Source organism: Dama dama, chromosome 15, assembly GCF_033118175.1.
Source record: "Dama dama isolate Ldn47 chromosome 15, ASM3311817v1, whole genome shotgun sequence".
Taxonomy (NCBI): Eukaryota; Metazoa; Chordata; class Mammalia; order Artiodactyla; family Cervidae; genus Dama; species Dama dama.
The window spans coordinates 87,794,892-87,811,559 of NC_083695.1; the positions used below are offsets into that span (position 1 = coordinate 87,794,892).

Genomic DNA, 16,668 nt, shown 5'->3' on the forward strand with positions numbered 1-16,668 from the left:
CGCTCGCGCGCCGGCCCCGCGCGGGTTCCCCTGTGCGAAGCCTCCGTTTGATTTTAAGGTCCCGAGTGGCGGCGGAGAAAGCCGCGAGAAGCGGATACGTGGGAAGCGGAGGCCGGGAGGCAGAGCCCCGCGAGCCGGCGGACCCACCCGCGCGCCGCCCCGCCCGCTTGCCCGCGCCCACGAGCCCCGCAGCGCCCGCCCTGCCCCGCCGCGGGCGGTCCCCGGCCCGCCCGCCTGCCCCCCTCCCGCCCGCACCGCCCCCCCATCCCCCGCCATCCGGTCGGCCCCCCTCCCGGGCGCAGTGCCCGTCCCCAAGGCGGCTCGTCACCGCCGCGAGGCCAATGGGCTGGGCCGCGCGGCCGCGCGCACTCGCTCGTACCGAGTCCCTCCCGCGCTCTGCCCGGCGCCGCTCTCCGGCCCTCGCCCAGCCCGCCGCCGCCGCCGCTGCCGTCGGAGTCGCCATGCAGTCCCCGCGCTCCCCGTTCCTCCCACCGCCGCTGCTGCTGCTGCTGCTGCTGCTGCTCCCAGCGTCCGCCTCGGCGCAGCCGGCCCGGGCCGGACGCTCGGCGCCGGGCGCCGCCGGGTGTCCGGAGCGCTGCGACCCTGCGCGCTGCGCCCCGCCGCCGGGATCCTGCGAGGGCGGCCGCGTCCGCGACGCGTGTGGCTGCTGCGAGGTGTGCGGCGCGCCCGAGGGGGCCGAGTGCGGCCTGCAAGAGGGTCCCTGCGGCGAGGGGCTGCAGTGCGTGGTGCCCTTCGGAGTGCCAGCCTCGGCCACGGTGCGGCGGCGAGCGCAATCTGGCCTCTGCGTGTGCGCCAGCAACGAGCCGGTGTGCGGCAGCGACGCCAAAACCTACGCCAACCTGTGCCAGCTGCGTGCCGCCAGCCGTCGCTCCGAGCGGCTGCATCAGCCGCCGGTCATCGTCCTGCAGCGCGGCGCCTGCGGCCAAGGTACCGGGGCTCTGGGAGCTCCCAGGTCGTGACATCCCGCCCCCGAGGAACGGACGGGCCGGGAGAGGGGCCGCGAAGCTTTGTTTGGGTCTTCCGGGGGCACCCACTGGCTGGGAGAGGCGGGCACCGACCCCCGGGGTGGCAGCGATCCGCGGGCTCCCTCGGAACGGAGCTTTGCGCCCAGCGCAAGGTCGGTTCGGCGCGTGGCGGTCCATGGCCCTGCTCTACCCCGAAGACCGCCCCACCCCCCCGGGAAACCCGGTGCCGGGGCCTCCGGCCCATGGCCGCCTGCTGGTTGCCCCGCGGGGAACCACACCGCGCCAGGGCCTGGGGGACAAGACGGGAATGTGGGCATAAAGAGGGTTGAGAAGTTCGGGGCTGGGAAGAGTGTCCGGTGCTGAGTGAGCCCGGGGCGTTGGGACCACCAAGTCTCATTTCTGTGGCTTTCCCTTCCTTCTCTTCATCCGCCCCCCCACCCCCCTTAAGATGAACAGGATTCATGTTTCACATTAGCGATCTCCTGGTTGAGAACTTTTAACTTTTTATTTGAAAGAGGTGGCCATGCCCTTCAGGCTCCCCGGTTTCTCCCCGCCCCAGGGTTTCCCGGTCAAGCACCGGTTTTAAGGAGGCGTAGCGGGCACTGATGCCAGCCTCTCTTCCTGGGTTTTGAGCCAGCCGTACAAAAATGAAAGTGGCTCTTTTTGAATAAACTGACCGTGGATCAGGGAAAAGGCAGAGGCAGGGGTGAGGGGAGCGCGCTAGGGGTGAGGAAAAAGTGTAGCTTTCTCCCTCCTGAAGCATCTTTTCTGTATCAGTAAGACCCGTCCTGGCCCGGGAGGCGGGGGTAGGGGGAGCGAAGGGTGGAGCCATCCTCTAACTCTCTCGCGGGACCTTCCCGAAGGATGCTTCTCTCCAGTCCCAGAGACCATGTGGAAAAACAATGCTGAGTTCAGCTCCGGCCAATCCAGTGGTGTGGGGACGGGCCAGCCCTGCTTGGCAGGGCACTTGCCGTCAGCCTGAAGGCTGCCTCCTGACCACGGGCAGCCCATGGAGACGGGAAGACGGGAGCCCAGCCCCGGGGAGCTAGGCTAGGTTTTCTTGGTAGGCAAACGGTCTAGGACCAACCCGGGGGCCCCCAGCACAGGCTAACCAACCTGGGGAGGAGGGTGCCAGAGCCGTACAGGTAAAACGCAGAACCTCCGCCCTCGGGAAACAGCCTAGTTAGAGGGTGGAGGAGACTATTCCAGAGGGAAGTGAACCTGCCCAGTCTGGGTTTGGGCACCACGACGCATGTGTATTGGGTGCCCACTTGGCGCCCCAGTCCCTGGGCCGGGTGTGTTACACGTGCGACCACACTCGGCCTTCACAGCCTCAAGAGGAGGGAAGTCATTTCCATTTGACAGGTGGGACACCTAAGGGTGAATTACATGCCCAAGGTCACTCAGCTGGAATTTGAACCCAGACAGCCTTATTCAGAAACAACCCAATGCTTTACCGGGCTGGGGAACAGACGTTGGGGAGGGTAAAGGAAGTCTGGGGAGGCCCCGAAGTGTGTCCCGAGTGGAGTGGTGGGGGGGGGGCAGGCTGAGCCCAGCCTTGTTTGATGAGTAGATTGGTGTGGCTGGGGAGGCATCGGGGTGACCCAGGCTGGTGGCGCAGAGTCCCAGGGCCAGAGGGGACGGGCTGGGTTGTGTTCTCAGATGTTCCTGAGCCAGGCAGCTCACAACAACAAAACAAAACAAAAAAGCTGGGTAGGATGAAGCCAGCGGTGGAAAGCAGACCACACTGGGGCACGGAGGCATGATGCATGCCATAATTTGGGTGTGAGGCGAGGACTTTAAAAAAGCACATTGCATGTTTTTTTTTTTTTTTGTCAAAAACAAGTCAGCTGTTACTGTTTGTAGTCTCATGGCGCAGGGTCCTGAATAACTGGCACTATTGGAGTCCCAGATTGATTGCCAGCGAGGTGGAGTCACTTAGCAAGTTTTGGAGTTGGCGGAATCATTAAGAGTCACCATGTGTGTATGCGGAGAACAGGTCGTCTGCCGCTGGCCAGCAGGCCCGCAACAGGCTTCAGGGAGAGCCAGAGAGGGGACAGACCCAGGAGGACAAGCGTGGTGAGAGGAGAGAGAGACAGAGGGCGCAGAGCTTTCTTTCTGCAAATATTTACTGAGCTCCACGGTGCATCCGGCACTGTGTGTGTGTGTGTGTGTCTGCTGGGCACTTGGGAGGCACCTGGCAGATGTGTGTGTGGGGAGGATGTTGAATGAACAAATGAATGGAAGAAGAAACCAGAGGTACTGGAAATCCACGGCCACCCAGTCTTTCTTTCCTCAATGAAAGGTTTTGCTTTTGCTGCCCTTCTCCGCTCCCCCTGCTCCCTGCCACCCGCCCCGCCCCCCCCCCCCCCCCCGCCCCCCACCGATCCCTGCATCCAGCCTACTGCCGCTGACTTTCCAGAGGTATCTCTGAGGACAGGAGCCTGGGAGCCAAGGCTTCATTCAGTCGAAGCCTTGCCCATGAGCAGGTCACCTGACGTCATTGTTCAGTGCGGTGCATTGGCCACTGGCTCTGGCTCCGAGGCTTGGCCGGAGCGTTCCTTTAGCTGGAGTGGCCGTGGGAGGTCTTTTGGAGGAGGCGTCGTTGGACTAGCAGCCTGGAGTTGGAGGGAGCCTCGTGAGGACGTGGGGAAGGAGCTCCCTGGGCAGGAGCGGCTCTGCCAGTCCTGGGATCACAAGGAGGGTTTGACTGGGGTGGAGAGAGAGAGGGCAGGGGAGGTGAGGGGGGCTGCTGAGCAGCCTGTGGGAGTCGCGGCGGATCTTTGGATGGTGGGATATGTCCCCATTCAAAAGAGAGCACTTTTTAAAAATTTTTTATTTTTTTAATTTATTTATTTTAATCGGAGGCTAATTACTTTGCAGTATTGTAGTGGTTTCTGCCATACATTGTCGTGGATCAGCCATGGGTATACATGTGTTCCCCATCCTGACCCCCCTCCCACCTCCCTCCCCATCCCATCCCTCAGGCTCATCCCAGTGCACCAGCCCTGAAAAGAGAGCACTTTCATCTATGAGCTGCTTCACAAAGACATTGGAGAGGGTCTCTAATCATGGTTCTGGAAATGAGGGCGCATCATCTATTTCAGAAATCAACGCTGCTGTCAAGGTTTGGCTGGGAAAGTGTACAGTTATACCAGAGATTAGAGAGCTGCCGTCTTCCACCAGGAGCTGATTGGATTAGTTTAAAGCAGAAACTACACTAATCAGGGGATTACAAAAAAAAAAAAAAAAGGGATTGCAAGTAATAATAATCTGCTAAGAAGGGCTAACATATATCTTGTGCTTGTTCTGTGCCAGCTCTGTGCCAACCCATTTGATCCTCCCAGCAACCCCATGAGGGGTGTGGTGTTGTCCTCCCGGGATGACAGCTGGGAGACAGAGTCACAGAGCTGTGCCTTGCCCAGGACTTGAACCCGTGCATCTGGTCCACAGCCCATTCATAATCACTCTGTGCTATTGACAGAGAAACCGAGATTATAAGCCAACCCCAGCTAAGCTGAAGCGAATAGCTGGAATAAACAGAGCTCCAGATGGCCGTGGCCTTGAGATGAAACACAGGACACATCACGGCGCTCACTCCACCAGCACAGCCGTTGGAGGACATGGTTACCCCCAGATGCCATTAAGGCAGCTCTTGCTGGAAAAAAAAAAAAAAATTTAAAAGCACAGAAGGAGCTGTACTAGAGATATTTCCAAACCAAAGCCCTGGGCCCCAGACTGTTCTTGGGCAGAGAAAAGCTTCTTTGGAGTCCCAGACATTGCAAAAAACTAGCCAGGATCTCTGACTGGTCTCTGCTGAAAAACGGACAGGAAGCCAGGAAAGAGGCCCAAAAAGACTCCCCAAGTATCGGAAGCCTAATCTTTTTTCTCCTCCTCGTGCACAGTCCAGGAAAGCACCCCACCCCTGCCTCAAACGCCCCGAGCCCAGAGGTCTCAAAGCTCAGGGACTCCCCATCTTGGTCCCACCCAAGGCCTGACAAGGAAGGGCTTTTGGGGGAGGCTGGCCACGCACTCCTGGTAAAGAGCCACCACCAGCTTAGAGGTAATTTATAAGGACTTTGCTCATGCTGGTTGGTCATCTTCGTTGGCTCTCTGTTGGTCTTGCTCTGCTGTGCTTAGTCACTCAGCCGTGTCCAACTCTTTGTGACCCCATGGACTGTAACCCCCAAGGCTCCTCTGTCCATGGGGATTCTCCAGGCAAGAATACTGGAGTGGGTTGCCGTGCTGTCTTCCAGGGGATCTTCCCAACCCAGGGATCGAAGCCAGGCCTCCCTCATTGCAGGCAGATTCTTTACTGTCTGAGCCACCAAATAGTTAAAATATTAAGGTTTCATAAAATTGGTAAGCCAAGTGTCTAGAAGCCAAGCGTTTGAGTAACTTCGTTCCATGCAGAGGAGCCGTAAATAGGTTGCATTAGCGCTTAAAATAACTGCATTCAGTGAGTGATTACGGCAGGACCATGAGCTAACTGTGGTCAGACGTCCGACAGCCTCAGGACGGTGGTGCTGGACTCTGAGTCCACGAGCAGTTGTACAATCCTGGACATCGTTTCATGCTTTGGATTGAGAAATCAGACTTTCCATGAGCTTTTATTTTAAGTGAATAAATAGCCCTGGTCAGGCTTAGTTTGAAGAAGAGATCAAGCTTGGCAGTGGGTGAGGCAGTGAGTCCTTGGAAGGCCAACTCGGGTGGAAGGACTGGTGGGCCAAGCCTGGCTCTGACCTCTGCCTAGGCTGTTACCTGCCCAGGTGGCCAGCCTCTGACCTCACAAAGCCTCATCAGTGAGGGAATTGGACCAGTGATCCCTGAGGGGTTTTCTGGATGGAATGGTGTATGATTCTCTCTCTGAAGAATTATGGTAACATCATCCCTGCTTGGGGGGCTTCCCGGGTGGCACAGTGGTAAGGAATCCGCCTGTTAATGCAGGAGATGCAAGGGACATGGGTTCGATCTCTGGGTCGGGACGATCCCTTGGAGGAGGAAATGGCAACCCACTCTAGTATTCTTGCCTGGAGAATGCCAGGGACAGAGGAGCCTGGCGGGCTACCATGAGGTCACAAAGTGTCGGACACACACACACATCCCTGTTTTAAAGCCTGGAGTGACTTCTTCAAGAGTTATTTCTTTTTCTTAAGTTATTGAGAGTTAAAGCCAAGGTGGGCGTTGATGCTTGTAGCCCATCTAGGGCCTGGTGGCCTTGGACTGCAGCTTTGTGCCGGCTGTGGCAGTTCCCCAGTGACCACTCTGGAGACACGTCTGGATGCAGGAGGTGAGCTGCATTGAACCTGCTGGTCCTCCCTGCTTCCCAGGGGCTCCCAGGCTGGGCTGCAGGTGTCCTATGGAGCAAGATCCCTCCTGAGTCTTTTCTCTTTCCTTCCCCATCTACCCTGCTATTAAAAAGAAAGAAAATTAATGTCAACAGAGAAATTGAGAAGCGTAGCCATCCCACATGCTTTTCCAAAAGGCTTCCATTGAAGAGGCATGTCTGTTGCTGCTGGAAGGGCTCAGATTTCAGCTTTTGGAATTAACGACGTGAGTTCTAAGTTCATTCAGAGCATTTATTGAACACCTACTGTGTACTCAAAAGGTCCAGGTAGAAGGAGTCAGAGGTAAGTAAGGCTGGGTAGTTCATGATGTCAAGGAGTTTGTAGTAGGTCGTATCACACCCAGCTTAAGGAGCCTGATCGGTTCAGTTCAGTCGCTCGGTTGTGTACAACTCTTTGCGACCCCATAGACTGCAGCACGCCAGGCTTCCATGTCCATCACCAACTCCCAGAGTTTGCTCAAATTCATGTCCATTGAGTCGATGATGCCATTCAACCATCTCATCGATGCTCTGTCAACCCATTCTCCTGCTGTCAACCTTTCCCAGCTTCAGGGACTTTTCTAATGAGTCAGTTTTTCTCATCAGGTGGCCAAAGAATTGGAACTTCAGCTTTAGCATCAGTCCTTCCGATGAATATTCAGGACTGCTTTCCTTGAGGATTGATTGGTTTGATCTCCTTGCTGTCCAAGGGACTCTCAAGAGTCTTCTCCAGCACCACAGTTCAAAAGCATCAATTCTTCAGTGCTCAGCTTTCTTTATGGTTCAACTCTCACATCCATACATGACTGCTGGAAAAACCATAGCTTTGACTAGATGGACCTATGTCAGCAAAGTGATGTCTTTGCTTTTTAATATGCTTTCTAGATTTGTCATAGCTTTTCTTTCAAGCAGCAAGCGTCTTTTAGTTTTATGGCTGCAGTCACCATCTGCAGTGATTTTGGAGCCAAAGAAAATAGTCTGTCACTGTTTCCATTGTTTCCCCATCTGTTTGCCATGAAGTGATGGGACTGGATGCCATGATCTTAATTTTTTGAATGTTGAGTTTCAGGCCAGCCTTTTCACTCTCCTCTTTAACTTTCATCAAGAGGCTCTTCAGTTCCTCTTTGCTTTCTGCCATATGGATGGTGTCATCTGCATATCTGAGGTTATTGATATTTCTCCCGGCAGTCTTGATTCCAGCTTGTGCTTCACCCAGCCTGCCATTTCACATGATGTACTCTGCATGTAAGTTAAATAAGCAGGGTGACAATATACAGCCTTGACATACTCCTTTCCCAATTTGGAACCAGTCTGTTATTCCATGTCCGGTTCTAACTGTTGCTTCTTGACCTGCATACAGATTTCTCAGGAGGCAGGCAAGGTGGTCTGGTATTCCCATGTCTTGAAGAATTTTCCACAGTTTGTTGTGATCCACACGGTCAAAGACTTTAGCATAGTCAATGAAGCTGACATAGATGTTTTTCTGGAACTTTCTTGAGTCAGATCACCACACTCTAAAGGGATGGCGTCTCTTATGTGACAGACTCTCTCAGTTTTATTTTCTTCATCAGTAAAATCATAATGAAAATAATGGTGCGTACATACCTATGTCGTAGGATTGTTGAAAGATGGAAGCAGCTAATTATATGCCCTCAGTGCTTAGGACCATACCTAGTGCATTACTAGAACTGGGTCCGTGTTAGTTGTCATAATTATCATTGTCATCATTATCACAGAGATAGCCAAGGAGGAGTCAGCTCAGTGGAGGTGGTGCTGTCTTGATGTCTTCCTGGGGATAAGGGGTGTGTGTGGGTTAAAGGAGGCATCACAGAGGAGGAGGGTGACACCAGGCCTGTGTCCTGGAGGCTGACTTGGAGTTTGCAAACAAACATGTTAGAAAAGCTTCTCTGGGCAGAAGGACTCAGACACCACCTTGCCTGTCACCCTTTGAATCCCCCAGTCATTGTCTGCATCACCTAAGAAGCTTGTGACTTCTCTGGACTGAAGAGATGCCTGTCTGGAACAGCTGGGATTTTCCAAATGTCATCTGGTTCACCCTTCCTAGGGTTTGTGATGCCCAGGACAGAGCAGTGCATAGAAACCCTGAGACCCTCTTGATTGATGCTTGGTTTGTTTTCCATGCTTCGGGAATTCCTTATGAGGAAAGATTTGTCACATCTCAAGGAAAAAATAAATAAGTTGAGAGTCCACGGGTGGCCTATTGTTTAAGATCCCCGGTACAAATTGTCATGTCAGCACTTGCCATAAAAGCAGTCCTACCCAGCGTCACGTAACAGCAGCTGGTCCCTCATCAGGAGATAATTATATCTCCTTGGGCACATGGTGGTTTCAGAGGGCACATTGTTGTGGCTGGAATTTGCGATAGTTTTCAAATTTGAATAAGCTCTGTCTTAATGAGTCAGAGCCTTGTGCAATATTTTCAAACCTCAGGAAACATCTTTCTCGTTAATTGTGCAATCTGATCTCGAGAAGAAGACGGTAGGCCTGTCTGCCTGATGAATTCTTTTTCCCTCCGAGTTTGGCAAGATCTGCAGTAGAGTTCCCTTGCACACAGTCTCAGGCGAGGTTTTACTCGATCATCCAACAGTTGAGTCATCTCACACCCCGTGACTAGGAGAGCCCTCTCTTTGTGGCCAGTATTCCAAGTGGTCGTCACCACTTGGTGGGGATGGATGGACACAGAGGGTTTTGCCAGCTGGGGTTGCCCAGGCCGATGGCTGCCAACTGGATACAGAGGAGCGAAGGCTTGGCACTCGGCAGTCACAAGTGCTTCTCTCTGGCAGAGACTGAGCTAGCCTGGGGGAGAGGGGAGAAAGGTCAGTATTCTCCTGGACAACCAGGTGCTGTGGATGGAACCATGACCAGGAGAGCTCCCACTGCTGGGTGCTTCCTGGGAGCTGGGTGCTGTGCCCTTGCTGTCATGGGCCCACCTCGTGCATCCCTCATCGCCACCCAGGGAGAGAGGAGTGTTATCTCATTGTCCAGCTGAGGAGTAGATGAGGCTCTGAGAAGTGAGTGATAACTCTCCAGGGCTACTCAGGAGAGGGAGGAGGAGCCAGAATTTGAATCCCAGTCTGCCTCATTTCCCAACTATTCCTGAGACATCTTTGACCTAAGTGTTACTTAGAAGCATGTTATTTAATCTCCAAACCCTTGGGGATTTTCCAGCTCGCCTTCTGTTGATTTCTGGTTCAGTTTCTCTGTGGTCTAAGAACATACTCTGCGTGATTTCTGTTCTTTTAAATTGGTTAGGATGTGTTCTCTGGTCCAGAACGTGTTCTCTGGTGTCTCTTGGTGAACGGTCCATGTGAACAGCAGAATTTTCTGGTGTTGTTGGATGGAGTGTTTTGTAAACATCATTTAGGTCTAGTGGATTGATAATGCCGTTTGGGTCAAATGCATCCTTACTGATTTCCTGCCTGCTTGGTCTATTGGTTCCTGAAAGATAGGTGTTAATGTCTCCGGGGTCTTTTCTGGAGCTCAGAACTGCTGTCTCCTTAGTGCTGTCTCCTCCATCCTCTGACACGTACAACTGTGTGCACACACCTTCCACGACCCATCTCTAACCTCATCAACTCTCCACTTTCATGTTTTCTGGGATCCTGTGGACAAAGACACCTCCTTCCCTACAGAGGCACTGTTGACTGGTCAGAACCACCAGTTGGCTTGTGGTCAGAATCCCAGAGCTCGAAATCTGAGTGTGGACGGTTCTCGAAGGTCCCATAGCCCAACCCTTCACTTTAGAGAGAGGCATCCAAAGGGAACATGACTCTCACAAGCTGCTTAGCTCATCGGGGTAGGAGGGTGGTGGGCCGGTGTGGGTTCCACACTGGATCCCTTCCCTCCTCAGCTGTCCCTTCCTGCTAAATCAGGGGGCTGTTTGGGAGAGGCGGGGGTCCATGCACACCATTTCCATGAGGCAGGGAGACAGTGGGCACTTTCATTTAGTCTCATTACAAAATGATGCTAAAGAAAGCTTCCTCCACCCCTGCCAAAAATAATCTGCTTGGATTGGAAGATGATCAAAAGGCTATCCATATAATGACTGACTTCTCCTCTCACGAGTTCTAAGCACCTATTAATGCCCTTGAACCATAATTACAGTCCTCCTGCTAAAAAGAAAAAAGTCAGTATAAATATCCTAGTGGACATGCCAGATAAGTCAGGGCTGAGATGCTTCAATATCTTTTACGCTGTGGTTTGATTTTCTTGGGGACGAATATACTAAGATTTTCCTCTCTCAGCATAAAGGCTCTTTTTAATTTCTCTTCACTGTGCTGCTTAGACATCCTGGGAAATGCTTTGATGGCATATTACACTATGCCAGTTTTTGGAAGTTATACTTTAATCACATCAAAAAGAAAAGAATAAAAAAGATCTAGGATTCCACTGTTATTCCAGCAGCTTCATCGTTTCTATCCCGAACGTTATCACCATCTGGTTAGCAAGTCCTTTTTGTGTTCATCTGGGCCATGTTTTTCCCAAACCAAACATTTTTGTGTTTATGGCTTTCTGTATCTGGTTATTCTTTGGGGATAGATACTAAAAAGCACAATGACTGGATGAAAGGGTAAGAGTTTTTATGGCCCATGGTGTACGTTGCCAAATTATTTTCGAGGGGATTATACCCATATACATTGCCATTGGCTACAGAATTAACAATCTCCTAAATCACTGAAAGCTGGGGCAACCAGGAAGAAACTGTCCCCAAAGAAATCCATCAGGATAAATGGAATCAATGGTACTAAACCAGTCACTCTGCTTCGTCAGTAAATTACCTGGTCTGTGTTTATGTGACTTTTATTCCCAAGTCGACTGCTTTTAGGAGATAAATAATGTTTGGGGTAGAATAAGAACTTTTAAAATTTGATTTTACCTGCTGAAAGTGAAAGAAAAGAAAGTGAAGTCGCCCAGTTGTGTCCGACTCTTTGCGACCCCATGGACTGTAGCCCACCAGGCTCCTCCGTCTATGGAATTTGCCAGGCAAGAGGACTGGAGTGGGTTGACATTTCCTTCTCCAGGGGATCTTCCTGACCCAGGGACTGAAGCCGGCTCTCCTGCATTGCAGGCAGATGCTTTACGTCTGAGCCACCAGGGCTGTCTGACCTAATGGGGATTGTGTGGTCCAACATTTGTGTTTTCCCTGCGGGGCCAGGACCAGCGAGGGGCTGTGAAAACCCAAGGTCACAAGCCAGGATGTGACAGAGGCTCTGAGTCCCTGGACTCCCAGCCCAGGGCTCTCTGCTGTCAGTCTCCCGGATGCCAACTCAGTTCAGGATGCAGGAGGAGGCCAGACTGTTTGTGCTTGTTTGGAAAAATGAACAATATGTTTACTGGAATGTTTGGTTACACATAGACCAAAATACAACAGGAGCCACATATATAAAATACAATTTTCCAGTAGCCACATTAAAGAAGTAAAAAGAAACTGACTTCCCCCCTTTTTATGCAATTCTACTGAGATATTATTCACATACCATAAAATTCACCCCTTTAAAGCAGACAGGTCAATATATTTACAGAGTAGTGCCAACTGTCATCACTGTGTAATTCTAGAATACTTTCATCACTCCGAAAAGCAACCCAGGACCCATTAGCAGTCTCTCCATACTTTCCAGTCTTTCCATACTTTCCCTTGGAACCACGAGTCTGCTTTCCGTCTCTATGGATTTCCGTGTTCTGGACATTTCATATAAATGGAATCATACATTTGTGGTCCTTTGTAACTACCTTCTTTCACTGACTGTAATATTTTCAAGGTTCATCCACATTATGGGTGTCCATGCTTCACCTTGTTTTATGACCAAACAATATTCTGTTGTGTGAATATAGGAAGGCCAGACTTTTATTTTATCCCCTCTTCTTCATTAGGGTTTCCCTAATCCCAGCCCCAAACGTCACTTTGAAAGTCTAGACAGCTGAGGCGGCCCAGAAGAAGCTGGAACACAGGCTGCAGGAAGCCAAGATGGAAAATAAGAATATTCTATAAGGATGGGAATTACGTACTGAAAGGGAAAGATCAGGAAATGCACTTTTCAGATATATTAGATCATATAATTTTTTTGGGAGCTGGAAAGGATGTTGGAAATGGTTTAGTCAGCCCCCTCATCCTACTGATGAGGTAACTGAGGCTCAGAGAAGGGAAGTGGCTCGTCTTAGGTCTTAAGACCCACTTTTTACTTCTCACTTGAGTCAAAGATTTCTTCTGAGTTTTGTCTCAGTTTTACAAGTTACCCTGCTCTTAACCGGAGGACGGTTTACCGTTTAGTTGCTAAGTCATGTCCAACTCTTTGCGATCCCCTTTGTTGCCCGCCAGGCTCCTCTGTCCGCAGGATTTCCCAGGCAGGAATACTGGAGTGGATTGCCATGCCCTCCTCCAGGGGATATTCCTGATCCAGGGATTGAACTTGCATCTCCTGCTTGGCAGGCGGATTCTTTACTACAGAGTCACCTGGGAAGCTCGAGGATAGTACTTATCAGTAAATGGGCAGAGGGGGTACCTCCCTGGATGGTCCCTACCCAGATGGAGGGTATTGGTTCACCATCACATCCTTGCCCCCATACTTTCCCATCTTCTAACCCCAAGCCCCAGGCCTGCCCTTCTCCACCAGGGCCTGTAGGAGGGTGGCTGCTGACAGCCCAGGAGTGTGTCCCAGGCCCTTCATTGACAGACCGGTCACCTCCCAGCTCGCTGCTTGAGGCTGGAGGCTTCGCAGAAGCCTGAACTGCCTTGGCCACTTCAGACACAACAAGCAGGAGGAGCTGGAGCAGGAAGAGAACGGAGCTGAGAAATCTGGGAAGGTCAAGACCGGAGCCAGATGCTTATCAGGAGGAAAGTTAATAGTGTTTTTGTGAGCTGAGCAGTCAGCCGTTTCCCCAAAGATAATAATAGACACATCATGCTGGGTGTTCAGGAGACTTCTGAAAAAAGAAATTGTGCGGTGGAATGGATTGGAAACTCTTTTTTTTTTTTTCCTAATACGTCAAACAGGTCAGAAAAAAAAAAACAACAAACCTATGAAAGGCAACAATACCCAGCAAACCCAAGCATTCAGCATGGGTATGCAAGCGAGGACTTTTTTCTTTTTTGCCAGTGAGACTGAAAAGCGATTATCAATGACAGGCACCTTTAAACATAGACGCATTGTTCTGGAAAAGGCCTTTTACCTTTTACCAGTAAAGTTGAAACTGCAGAGAACTGGGCCTTGCTTATGACTGACTGGCCAGCTGGCTGGGTGCCCCCTGAAAGCCATTCTCCTCCTCCGGGGAGGCTGTCTTCGACTTGTTTGGGTTGTCTCTCTCCTCCTTCACTTCACCTGCCCAAGTCTTTTCCAGCATCCTCGGTGGCAGCCTCGGCCCAGTCCCTGCAGACAGGCACCCTCTCAGGGCACGTGGAGGTGGGGGACGGGTTTGCAGCCTGAGGTCTGGCGTTGGGCGAGCTTTTCCCACTCTGAGCCGTCTGGGAGACTGTGCCGGAAAGCCAGGAGCTGCCAGGCCTTGAAAGTGCCAGTGTGGGCTGGAAATCGAGGCCAGCCTCCCTGGCTCCGCCCCGTCTTCCTCCTTTATTCAGTAGGAGCGGAAAAATGGGTCACACGTAACTCCCCTCCATCTTGCTTTTTTATTTCTCTGCAAAAGAGAGAGTGTAGTGGTCCTCCATCCAATTGTGAATCTTAAAAAATAAAAAACCAAAAAACAGTTGCTACCTGTGAATATTCAGTTTCTTTTCACAAGAATGGGGCTGAGGGCCTTTGGGCCCGGGACCCTCAATTCCAAAGCTTTGTCTTTTCTGTTGCGTGGTTCCTGATGTTTGCAGACAGTGGCCCTGATGATGCACAGGATTTCTGGGTGGATTTCAGACCTTAGTCGGCCGGCTCGGCCTCAGTCAAGTGATGCTTCTCTGTCCCTCCTGTGTGTTCTCCCTGCAGGGCTCAGAGAAACCTGGCTGCACAGGCCCCTCTGCCCTGGAATTTGCAGTCACAGCACTGATTAGAATGGGGGTCTGATTTCCTGGAATGTGCAAGGTCTCGCTTCTGTCTCTGCTGCCTCCACGCTCCAGACCAGCGCGGGGCCAGACTCCACGTTGGAGCCGTGGCTGACACATGTCCTTGGAATCTAATGGAGCGGGGCAAACAGAATGCAGTCGCTCAAACTGAAAACATGGAGAAAATGTGTCTGGCAGGGCATCTTTGCCACCTTTGCTGGGTGATGCTTTTTTCTTCTCCAAGCAAGTGCTCTGCCAAAATGGAGGCCCCATCCCCTTTGTGGACTTCCCAGGTAGCTCAGCAGTAAACAATCTACCTGCCAACGCAGGAGACATGGGTTCGATCCCTGGTCCAGGAGGATCCCCTGGAGAAGGAAATGGCAACTTACTCCAGTTTTCTTGCCTGGGAAATTCCATGGATGGAGGAGTCTGGTGGGCTACAGTCCATGGGGTCGCAAAGAGTCAGATACAACTCAGCAACTAAACAACAAGCCTCTTTGCACATCCCGGGTCATTATCCATTAGGAACCTGTTTAAGTCAATGTCTCTCCTGACCCTCAGGGGGAAGGTAGTCCAAGGTCAGTGGGAGAGGAGGAGGTGTCCTGAGCGCCTCTGGTGCCCCGGCTCCTTTAACTGCTGCCTGCTGTTCCTTCTTCCCCCTCAGCTGGCCAGCCCTTCTCCTCCTGTGCCCCTCGAGGTAATGCTCAATCCATCATGCACCCTCACAAAGAGAGCTTTGCTCAGTGAGAAAAGCATCCTTGTGCCTCCCTGGGATGTGGACCAGCCGCTCTCCCAGCTGTGCGGTGTCAGGTTACTTAACCGCCTGCCTCCCGGTCCGGCTCCACGTGCCTACTCCCCTGGCACAGGTGTCCAGCTGGGGCCCTGGGTGCCCGAGCTCCGCCAGAGGTGTGGAGGCCCACCATCCAAAGTCCCGATGTGGGGGGCGGCGTGGCGGGGCTCGCCGTTCACGGTAAAGCTCAATCTTCCAGCTTCTGTCTCTCCACGGTGCCGGCGGCTGGCCTTGGCCTGCAGCCCTCTCCCTCTCTCGGGTCTGTTCTGGCCCCATCAGGAGCTGGGGGGCCTTTGGCTCAGGGCAGTATGATGCCCAACATCCCTGTCCCCCACCCCTCCCCAGCCTTGCCAGGCTCCACTTGGCCTCGTGGTAAAGGTACTGAGCAGTGAGTGGAACCGGACCAGTGAGACTGGTCCCCTGGGCCCATGTGGATGGTGTGTGAGTGATAATTTCCTCCTGGGGATGAGGGGTCCTCTGTGCACTTGGGCCTGGATTTATTTACCAAGCAAGTAGCCTCTTCATAGTTACTCTTAATCTCGCCCTACTAGGGACAAAGAAATGTTGACATGTGGCCCTGGGACCCTCTACAGATGAAGAAGGAGACAGCCTCAGGCGTACACCCCCTGGCAATGCATTCTGAGGGGTCACTGGAGTCTAGGCCTGAATCTAGGCTGGTCCTTGGAAGATGGGGCTGCAGAGACTGGACCTCCTATGGGGAGCACCCTCTTGGGGTGCTTTGTCTGTGGGAGGGTGGCCTGATGACAGGTGAGGAGTGCATCCCAGACCCCTTACTCAACTGAGCCATTCCCAAGGCTATTTAAACTTTCCCTGACACCCACTACAAGCCTGCTATGCTTGCTCCTTTATTTACCGTTTCTGAGCCTATGGGAGACTGGCTGGCTGTGTCTGCTGGTGGCCAAGAGAAATTTCCCAAGGCTTCCGGGCAGAGAGCAGTGGTGGGTCCAAGCTGGCATCTCAGGGGTAATTACTCTTCCTGGTCTTTCCAATGAAAACAGAAAGGTTTTCCACTGGCTTTCATTTCCAACCTCTGTACAATGCATTTGTGCCCTTGCCTTAAGAAGAACTTTGATCACTTATGCCCAGGTACTCTCAAGGAAGAGAGGGCTGGACCCAAAGTGCCTGGGGGACTGCGTCAAGTGCAGGAGAGCCAGGCGTGCAGGATAGTGGCTGCCCTGACTGGTCTGCCACAGCCCCTTGGCAAGTAGACCCTGGACGAATCCAGTCATCACTTTGAGTTGCTTTCTTCCTATTTTGTCCTTTCCCCTTTGCTGGTGTTCACTCACTGAATCGTGTCTCACTTTGGGACCCCAGGGACTGCAGCACGCCAGGCTTCCCTGTCCTTCACTATCTCTGCTCAAACTCAAGTCCGTCGAGTCGGTGATGTCATCCAACCATCTGTTGTCCCCTTCTCCTCCTGCCTTCAGTCTTTCCCAGCATCAGGGTCTTTTCCGATGAGTTGGTTCTTTGCCTCAGGTGGCTAAAGAATTGGAGCTTCAGCGTGAGCATCAGTCCCTCCAGTGAATATTCAGGGTTGATTTCC

The 16,668-nt window shown here is 52.4% G+C and overlaps 1 protein-coding gene across 1 annotated transcript in view; it reads left to right on the forward strand.

The window, feature by feature from the left end:
• Positions 1-326: 326 nt before the first annotated feature.
• Positions 327-16,668, forward strand: part of HTRA1 (HtrA serine peptidase 1) — a 57,545-nt gene continuing 41,203 nt past the window's right edge. The window contains exon 1 of the mRNA XM_061162821.1: positions 327-948. Within this exon, the coding sequence (XP_061018804.1) occupies positions 342-948 (607 nt within the window). The 5' untranslated portion in view covers positions 327-341. The remainder of the gene's footprint in view (positions 949-16,668) is intronic.